This window comes from Oreochromis aureus, linkage group 14 (assembly GCF_013358895.1).
Source record: "Oreochromis aureus strain Israel breed Guangdong linkage group 14, ZZ_aureus, whole genome shotgun sequence".
Taxonomy (NCBI): Eukaryota; Metazoa; Chordata; class Actinopteri; order Cichliformes; family Cichlidae; genus Oreochromis; species Oreochromis aureus.
The window spans coordinates 15,276,691-15,286,880 of NC_052955.1; the positions used below are offsets into that span (position 1 = coordinate 15,276,691).

Sequence of the window (10,190 nt, forward strand, 5' to 3'; positions counted from 1 at the left end):
TCCCTTCACGTCTACATGAACACAGTTTACAGTGACTACACCAGCATGCCTGAGCCTGCAAAATGCAAAGGAAGGTTAGTAAGTAAGAAAGTCAGTAATGGGAAGAAGAAGGTGCTAAAAACATTTTGGACTGTGTAAGGGGAGAAATGTTTTCATGTGTGTTATGTTCTATGGAACTACATTGATTCTGTGTAGTGTTAAAACAATGTAAAAATAGTCATTTATTCTTTATAAAATAATTTGTTGTGTTTTAAAAGACAGAAATTATACAATATGTTAAATAACAGCTTTATAAAGGAAATGATTTAAAGGAAATGATAAAGGAAATGCATTTAAATGTATTATATATAAAAGGAAATGAAAAGACTTTAATTAGTAATCTATAATTTTCCACTAATTTCTTATGCTAATCTATTGTGCTCAATTTAACTGGTCAGGCAACATTTTGATGAACATAATCAACAGATACAACCAGCAAATTATCCTGTTGTTGGTTCTTTTTTATTTTAATTTTTGACATTTAACTTAAACTAAATCTACAGTCTATATTCTAACAGTGACACAACTATTTGCAGCATTATCACCAGTGAACTGCAATCATCACGTGCAATGGTTTTTGCCATAGAAGAGATTAACAACAGCACAGAGCTGCTGCCTGGAATCAGGCTCGGGTATCAGATCTATGACTCATGTGCATCAGTGCCTGTAGCAGTGCATATGGCATTTCAGTTTCTAAATAGCTTCGACCCTGTGTTTTCCACGGATAACAATTGCTCACATTCTGGTATGGTGATGGCTGTTGTTGGTGGCTCTGGGTCTACGACATCCATCAGTTTGTCACAAGTCATCAGGTCCTTTAACATTCCCCAAGTAAATGTTTTCAATTTCTGTCAATTTTTGTATTTAAAATATGTATGTGCATGATATTTGATTTTGTTGTGTGTGGTGTTTTATTTCTTTTGGTTTAGGTGAGCCACTTTTCGACATGTGCATGCTTGTCTGACAAGCAGCAGTACCCAAATTTTTTCAGAACAATTCCCAGTGACCAGTTTCAAGCTGAAGCAATGGCCAAGCTGGTAAAACACTTTGGCTGGACTTGGATAGGTGCTGTTCGGTCAGATTCGGATTATGGAAATAACGGCATGGCTTCATTTCTAAAAGCAGCACAGAAAGAGGGGATCTGTGTGGAATACTCTCTTTCTTTCCATCGAACATACCCACAGAGCAGAATTCAGAGAGTAGCAGATGTTATCCGCAGGTGTCCTCATCACAGATATTTTTTCTGCAAATATTTGTTTTACTGTCTTCAAAATTATATTTTTTCATGCAGTTACACTTTAAAATGCTTCTAATGCACAATATTGTCTGTCAAGGTCTACAGCCATGGTTGTTGTGGCACTTCTGTCTTTAGGGGACATGAGGGCACTGTTGGAGGAGCTATCACATGAGCCTTCCCCATCTCGCCAGTGGATTGGCAGTGAATCATGGGTAACCAACCCAGAATTAATGAGGTTCAGTTTCTGTGCTGGGGCCATTGGATTTGGGATTCCGAAGTCTATAATCCCAGGTCTCAGAGACTTCCTGTTGAATCTGTCTCCCTCACAAGTGGCTTCTTCTCAAATACTTACTGAGTTCTGGGAGGATGCATTTAACTGCACACTGACCAAAAGTAAGAGACATTTTTCTTGGTTTAAATTATCTTATCAACTCCTGATGTTACAAAATCTAATTCTACTTCATGGGCTGACCTATTTTCATTGAAAAGCTATGAATGGTGACCAAGGTGAGAATACAGGTGAAACTCCAAAAATTAGAATATCGTGCAAAAGTTCATTTATTTCAGTAATTCAACTTAAAGGGTGAAAGTAATATATGATATTAATATACAAATATAATATAATATATTCCTGCAGCAGGGCCTCAAGGCTGGTCCAAGCCTCTTCTTGCTCTCCTCCTTGCAAGAAAATTTAAATCCTTAACGTGTGGCCAAGCACAGTAGCTATCTTGAGCCACAGATGGTTGAGGGTAGCTACATGTTGTGAAGGTAGTCTTAAATTTCACCATGTAGTTTGAGTCATCATCGGAGACCTCCATAGTGTGATGCAGGTGGCAGAAAACAGATAAACCCCTGAACATGAGACATATGTCTCGCCTCCAAGAATCTCAGTAATTATCTTATTTTAACGCTATTTTGAACAAACAGTAACAAAAAGTTTTTTTTAAAAAATAGTTCGATTTACTTGCATGGCTCAAGGACAGTCGCCAGCTTTTGGAGTTTTACCAGCTCTAATGCAGTTAAAGTGACTAGCTTTTGTTTGTCTAAAGCAGCAAAACAGCATCTTGATTCTTTAGTAGATGAAACATCCTGTATGAGTGGCTCTTTCTGTTGCCCCAGTCTTGTTTGCTCCTTGTGTAGTTCCTCCATATTAACAGGGCTTCTTGTAAGGCATCTAAATTTGCTTGCTTTTCAGTGTCATAAAGTTGTTGAAAGCATTCACACCGCATTTCCTTGTCAGTAACGGTAATGTGATTGTACAATAGAAAATGCAGTTACCTAGATTACTGTTACTGTTATGTCCTATGCTAATTATTCATGGTAGAATTATTTTCCATTTTTTATTTTATTTTATTTTTATAAAATAAATATGTTTATGGTACCAACATAATTTCCAACATTTATAAAGAGAACACATCTGAGATCTAGTTTAACATTCACATCTGCTCTATCTTTTTCTGATTTTAGATGCCACTGCAAAGAAGAAAGCATGTGATGGAAATGAAGACATACAGAATCTGCAAAACCAGTACACTGACACATCACAACTCAGAATTACTAACATGGTGTACAAGGCCGTGTATGCAGTAGCACATGCCATCCATAATGCAGTGTGTCAGGAAATAAATGGCACTGCAAAGTGTGACAAGTTAACCAAGTTAGAGTCCAAACAGGTCAGAAGAAATAAATATGTTGATGCCAGTGTCTTTCATCAACTGCAATATAAGTTGATATGTAATATTAATACTTGTTATTGAAATATTGCATCTTTTTTTTCCTTTCCCCTCCCATTATATCTAATTTTATCAGATTTTAATTGAGCTGAAGAAAACAAATTTTTCCCGAAATGGCTATTATGTGTCATTTGATGCTAATGGGGATCCTGTGGCTATTTATGAACTGGTTAACTGGCAGAAAAGTGAAAACGGCGCGTCTGACATAGTGACTGTAGGGCTGTATGATGCATCACGGCCCGTGGGCCAGGAATTTCAGATCGACAAAAACATTACCTGGATGGAGGGTAGCATGAAAGTAAGCAGTCAAAATTTGACAAACTTTAGTAAACAATAATTACAGCTGCATAGTAAATATTTACATTTATTCTGCAACCTTTGACAGGTGCCAGTGTCAGTGTGCACGGACAGTTGTCCTCCAGGAACTCGTAAAGTGTTGCAAAAAGGAAAACCCATCTGCTGCTATGACTGTACAGCATGTCCTGAGGGAGAGATTAGTAATAGCACAGGTAAAGAGAAATGATTGCCATGCATTTAAAATGTTTCATTGTGTATATATGAAAATCAAGAAAATTTTGTGTTTATTTGTTTTTTATCCAGATTCGACTGATTGTTTACCTTGTCAAAAGGAATTCTGGCCTAACGCAAAGAGAGACACTTGTATCCCTAAGCCTGTGGAGTATCTTTCCTTTCAGGACCTCCTAGGAATTATCCTGGCTACATTTTCAGTTCTTGGTGCCTGTCTGACCATCATAACTGCGGCTGTATTCTTTTGTCACAGGAAAACTCCAATTGTCAGGGCCAACAACTCTGAGCTGAGCTTCCTGCTGCTCATCTCACTGGCTCTGTGTTTCTTATGTTCATTAACTTTCATTGGAGCACCATCTGAGTGGTCCTGCATGCTGCGTCACACTGCATTTGGGATCACCTTTGTACTCTGTATCTCCTGTGTACTTGGGAAAACTATAGTGGTTTTAATGGCTTTTAAAGCTACAATGCCAGGTAGTAATGTCATGAAATGGTTTGGTCCTCCACAGCAAAGAATAACTGTTGTGTCCTTTACCTTTATTCAAGTTTTAATATGTACTATTTGGTTGGTAGTGAACCCTCCCTTTCCAATAAAAAATCTAACCACATACAAGGAGAAAATCATATTGGAATGTGCATTAGGCTCTGCTGCTGGCTTCTGGGCTGTGCTTGGATACTTAGGCATACTTGCTGCCTTTTGCTTTGTTTTAGCAGTCTTAGCCCGCAAATTACCTGATAATTTCAATGAAGCCAAGCTTATCACCTTCAGCATGCTGATATTTTGTACTGTCTGGATCACCTTTATCCCAGCATATGTCAGCTCCCCTGGGAAATTCACTGTAGTTGTGGAGATTTTTGCAATTCTGGCCTCCAGCTTTGGTCTAATAATGTGTATATTTGCTCCCAAGTGTTTTATCATATTGTTTAAGCCTGAGAAGAACACTAAGAAATATTTAATCAACAAAAATCAGTTATAGTATATCAGGGCTTCTAGTACTTGCTAATGTTCATCAATTCCTGTTCTGACAAGTGAGTTGTGTGACACAGAAGGATGTTAGGGATAGGGTGAGTTGGAAGCTGATGATCTACTGTGGAGACCCCTAAAGGGCGTCGACAAAAGAAGAAGAACTGTGAATAATACTGTGGAAGCAAATTTAACAATTCCGAAGAGGCAATAACATATAGTATTGTGAGTAATAAAATGTAAGTTTCTATGGGGCATTTCAACAAAACATATTTAACATTAAGATCTTTATGTGGTACTAAACTGATGATAATAAGGTAATATAAGTTCAGATTTTAGTATACTTTTTTCTATACTATTATGCTGACAATAATCCTAGACCTTTGTTTGAATGTGATGATGTGATTATTAAATGTCTTTTTCAATGATGCTGTGGCTTATTTCCCAGAAACAATGTTTAGTTTCTATGTAAAAACCATAAATCAGGAAGGCATAATAAACAAAACTACACATTTCGTTTTCATTTTGTTGTAATAACAGATAGATCAATGCCATGAGGTATAATGATTGTCTATATGCGGTAATATAAGGAGCTTGGAAAGAAAGTAACTAGACTTTTGTAACTAGAAAGTAACTAGAGTCTTTTGAAGGCGTTTCATCTCTCATCCAAGAAGCTTCTTCAGTTCTAAACCAAATGGTAGAGTCCCAGGTATTTAATTCCTAGTGGGAGTTGTCCCTTAACAAGGTCGTTGATCCACTATTGATCATGTACCTCACCACTTGCACCAATGTGTGAAAAAGGCATGGGCTATTATGAGCAGATGTTTCAGGTGAAGTCATTGTGAGACCGTGCCTCACCTATCATGTGACCCACTGAGAGCATATGACCGAAGATGTGAACTGCATTGCTGGTACCTACAGTGCAGTTTTGAGATCTCTTTCCAGGAGCCTCAAACCCCATTCAGATCTTGCATCAGGTGATCTCAATGAGTCATGAACCTTCTGAAGATGGAACACAGTCTTCTGTCCCCCTTCTTGTTGTTTTTTTGTTTTGTTTTTTTTTAAAGTTGAGTAGACTTAATGAAAACTATCAAATAAATACTGTAAATTTGTATTATTGTAAAGTTAAATTGATTTTAGAAGGATGTTTGCTTGTTTTTTAAACCTTGATAAAAAATAACTAGGCTGAAGTAAGCTGAACTGCCATACATTCAGGATGTTAAAGGACATTAATTTGTTTTGTTTTGCACATGAATACATCATTTGAAAACTTTGACTAGAAGAGTTAGATCATCATTCATCCTGTATAGCTAATTATGAACTATTTAATCTATCGTCACGATTAACTCGATTAAAATTTTCATCTGGAGCGCAGAATGACTCAAAATCCCTGGAATGTCACTGTCAACACATTTTGGGCAGTTTGTACAAAGTTTGTCCATTCTGCGTTCCAGATGAGTTAATCACATTGAAAACTGATTAAGTGTTGATTAATACATTTTACATTTGTCTGTTGTTTTAATTGTAGGCTAGCACTTTCTACTACAGCTCGGTAATAAAGGGGTAATAGTAGGGTAACAAGGGGGAAACAAGAAGGTAATAATGTAGTAATTTCTAAGTTATCACTATGCAATTACCAAGGTAATAACCATGTAATATCCAAGTAATATCATGGTAGCAACAGTGGTTACAGCTGAGTAATATTAACCTGAAATTTATGTAATAGGATAATAAGGACCCCAAAACTGGGGGTAACACTGTGGACATATTGCTTGCTAATAAAGTGGTAATAGTAGGGTAACAAGGAAGAAACAAGAACGTAATAATGCAGTAATTTCTAAGTTATTACCACTAAATTATCTGTGGTAGCTTCTGTGTAATAAGCAGGAACTAGAGCTGCAAAATGTAAAACTGTGTTTCTTTTTAATAGCATATTGATAACCTATTAAAGCTTAAAAAGTGTGTGACTATTACCTGGAAACACCTGTGGTAAGTTCTATATAATAAACATAAATAGAAACAGCCTGCATAGAGCTGGCTGCCAGTAGGTGGCAGACTGCTTCCTACTGGAAGTCTGCACTTTCAATTTCATCCCTAGATAAAGACAAAGAAGAAGTGGCATGCCAACTGTTAGCTTTAGCCACCGTTTGGCTTCTTTTTGGCTTGCCTCATAGATCCATGCTTGCATAAACCAATGGATTATAACAATACATTTGGAATCAAACCAATATTATAGCTACTGCTGTAGGACTGCAAGGTAATTAAAAAATTTCTTTCTTTATTCCTGAAGTTATATTTAGGGCCATGTGTCTTGTTGTTATTAACTTATGTGACATACTGTCAACTTACTAACAGGGTAGCTAACAGTAGGTTAGTAGCTAACATAAGCTCACCAAATACATTTTAGAGTAGTTCTAAAAAATAAGGTTGCATAAAAGTAAGATTGTCATGAAATTACCTGACCATTATTATTGTAAATGTGGACAGAGAACTGATGTGGGTAGTTATACTTTCAAATAAGATATATATATTCGCCCCAAAATTGAGCACTCTAATTTTCAACAGTTTAGATGAGGTGGTTTGAGGTTTGGTATACTCAGCATGCAGCTTTCTACCCCCAGTATATTTTGTAGTGATTTATTTCTAATGATAGACATTAAATACTCTAATATGTTGTTTTGGGCAGAAAAGGAAAGATGAATTAATTATTTTACTTTTACATACACAAATTATACTGGTGTATTTTTTTCATTAGGACAGTCTATATCTGTTGCTCAAAGAACTGCCAATTACATCATGCTTGTTTTAACATTGTTTTTCTTTTAAAACTTCAAATTTTTCAGTATGTAGTGGGCGGCTTGGTGCTACTTGCTGCAGGAGAGGCTGGATTTTTGGATGGTTAGCGGTCAATCAGTGATGAAGGTGGTGCAGGACGATGGTGTGAACTGTGTAAGACTTCCTGTGTGGTTCCAGTGCCACACCTCAAGGAGCCCAACCTTCAGGCCTTTGGCCTTGACTTCTCATCTGATGAAGACCATGGAAAGGCTCATCCTGTACCACCTTTGCCCACTGGTGAGCTCAGCAATGGACCCCTTGCAGTTCGCCTACCGGTCTGGAATTGGGGTGGATGACGCTGTCATCTGCCTGTTACACCGATCCCTCTCTCACCTGGAGCAGGCTGGGAGCACTGTGAGGATCACATTTTTTGACTTCTCCAGTGCTTTCTGCCTGTACTACTTGGAGGGAAGCTGGAGGGAGCCGGAGTAGGCAAAGAGATGACTCCATGGACTATGACTGTGTCCGAGGTGGTAATCTGCAGCACGAGGGCACCACAGGGCACGGTTCTCTCACTCTTCCTGTTCACCCTGTACACTTCAGACTTTTGTTATAACTTGGACGATTGCCACCTACAGAAGTTCTCAGATGATACAGCCATCATCAGATGCATATCAGACGGGAATGACCAGGAATACAGGGGTCTCATCAGTGACTTTGTTGGCTGGTGTGAGACCAGCCAACAAAGTCTGCCTTTTTTGGCTGGTCAACAAAGGCAGTGACTGGCAGTGAGCATCTGCCTTTTTCTATGCAGTGGCCTGCTGGGGGAGCGAATGCACGGACAGGGACAGGAGCAGGATTGACAAACTGGTGCGGAGGCGTAGCTCTGTGCTGGGATGTCCTCTGGAGTCTGTGGAGGCAGTGGGCGAGAGGAGGATGTTAGTAAAGCTGACATCCATCATGATAAACCCACATCACATTCTGCATGAGTCTGTGAGTGTGCTGAGCAGCTCCTTTAGTCAGAGACTGAATCACCCTCACTGCAGGAAGGAGCACTTTCGCAGATCATTCATCCCAACAGCAGTTAGACTCTATAACTCCTCAATCACAATGTCATACGTCACTGGACACTGTGGACATCCACGGTCACCACTTCATGCATAATGCATCTTCTATGTGTACGTGTGCAGGTATATGTGTATGTATATGTATACATATGTATATTTAGTGTGTACGTGTGTGTGCGGGTACATGTCTAAACTTATAGATATCTATTACTTACATAGGAATAGTAGTGGTAGAATAGTTAAATATATATCTTGCATATTTCCACAGCCATATCCATAATTACATACTGTGTGTGCTACCGTTGTATATAGTGTTTTATCTTACTTATTTTTTATTTGTTAGTATTTATTGTATTTTTTGTATTTTTCTTCTGCTATCTGTATCTGAGCTGAGGTAATGCAAAAATTTCCCCGCTGTGGGATCAATAAATTTTTATCTCATCTTATCTTATCTTATCTTATCTTATCTTATCTTATCGTTATTCAGCTATCATGACCATGGTATTAAGTTCTTGTTTATTACACAGAAACTGCCACAGGTGTTTCCTGGTAGTCATTACTATTCTTTAAGTTTGTTTTAAAAGGTTAGAAAATGGTTATTAATATGCTATTAAATAGAAACAAGCAGTTATGCATTTTGCAGCAAATGCAAAGAAAGGTTAGTAATGGAAAGAAGAAGGTGATCAAAATATCAAGAAATTATGTTACATTGCCTTTTTGCCTAGTGCTGTAAAAATGACTAACATTCTGATGGTTTTTTTTTTTTTTCCTTTGCTGTCGAAGACATTAACAACAGCACAAAACTCCTGCCCAGAATCAAGCTCAGGTATCAGATCTATGACTCATGTGGCTCAGTGCCTGTGGCAGTACATGTAGCTTTTCAATTGCTAAATATCTTTGACTCTGTGTTTTCAACTGGTCAAAACTTCTCACAACCTGGTAAGGTGATAGCTGTTTTGGTGACTCTGGGTCTATGCCATCCATCAGCATGTCACAAGTCATCAGGTCCTAACATCCCCTAAATCCTGTAGACACAGGAGAACAACATGAGTATTAAGCATAAGGTTTGCAAGCAACATGAGAGAGCCTTGAACTAATGCTGGTTAGCTGATGTTCTGGCGGCGACTCGTGTGTGCTGGTCTTAAATACTGCCAAGATGATCGGCTTCAGGTGTTACGCTGGGGGAAAAAGGGGAAGGACTCCGCCCAGAGGAGGAGACACCTTCATACAGCGGAAAAATACAGCCACTCACCCAGACCATGACAATATGAGCCTTCCCCACCTAGCCAGGGGACAGGCAGTGAATCATGGGTAACCAATACAAAATTAAAAAGGTTCAGTTTATGTGCTGGGGCCGTTGGATTTGGGATTCAGAAGTCTATAATTGCAGGTCTCAGAGACTTCCTGCTGAATCTGTTTCCCTCTCAAGTTCTGTGAGGATACATTCAATTGCAGACTGACAAAAAGGAAGACATTTTTCTTTGTTTTTAAATGATCCTGTCAAACTTATAATGTCCACTACTTCTTGATGACCCGATCAATTTTGACACAAAATTGTCAAATTGAAAATGTTACTGAAGATGATCAAGTATGAGGTGAACAAATGTGGCTGTCTGCAACAATTATTATTGATTTTTCAGTTCAGATTCAGGTTTTATATATTTTGTATCTTTCATCAATTTTAAAACCCCTTAAAATTTATATATATATATATATATGAAAAAACACCCAGCTCACCCCTGTGGGCGGTTTATCCTTCAAGTTCAGGTCCTCTACCAGAGGCCTGGGAGCTTGAGGGTCCTGCGCAGTATCTTAGCTGTTCCCAGGACTGCGCTCTTCTGGACAGA

The 10,190-nt window shown here is 38.3% G+C and overlaps 1 protein-coding gene across 1 annotated transcript; it reads left to right on the forward strand.

Moving 5' to 3' along the window:
- On the forward strand, positions 1-4,539 carry LOC116311315 (extracellular calcium-sensing receptor-like). The gene is made up of 8 exons (XM_039598234.1): positions 1-74; positions 576-870; positions 969-1,258; positions 1,374-1,669; positions 2,744-2,949; positions 3,086-3,307; positions 3,395-3,518; positions 3,610-4,539. Exons 1-8 carry the CDS (start codon positions 16-18, stop codon positions 4,512-4,514), a joined length of 2,397 nt encoding a protein of 798 aa, XP_039454168.1. The 5' UTR covers positions 1-15; the 3' UTR covers positions 4,515-4,539.
- The last annotated feature ends 5,651 nt before the right edge of the window (positions 4,540-10,190 follow it).

Coding starts and splice junctions, on each gene's coding strand:
- LOC116311315 (XM_039598234.1), top strand. CDS start 16: ATGAACACAGTTTACAGTGACTACACCAGCATGCCTGAGCCTGCAAAA. Junction 1,259..1,373: donor GTAGCAGATGTTATCCGCAG/GTGTCCTCATCA, acceptor TTGTCTGTCAAG/GTCTACAGCCATGGTTGTTG. Junction 3,308..3,394: donor GGATGGAGGGTAGCATGAAA/GTAAGCAGTCAA, acceptor AACCTTTGACAG/GTGCCAGTGTCAGTGTGCAC.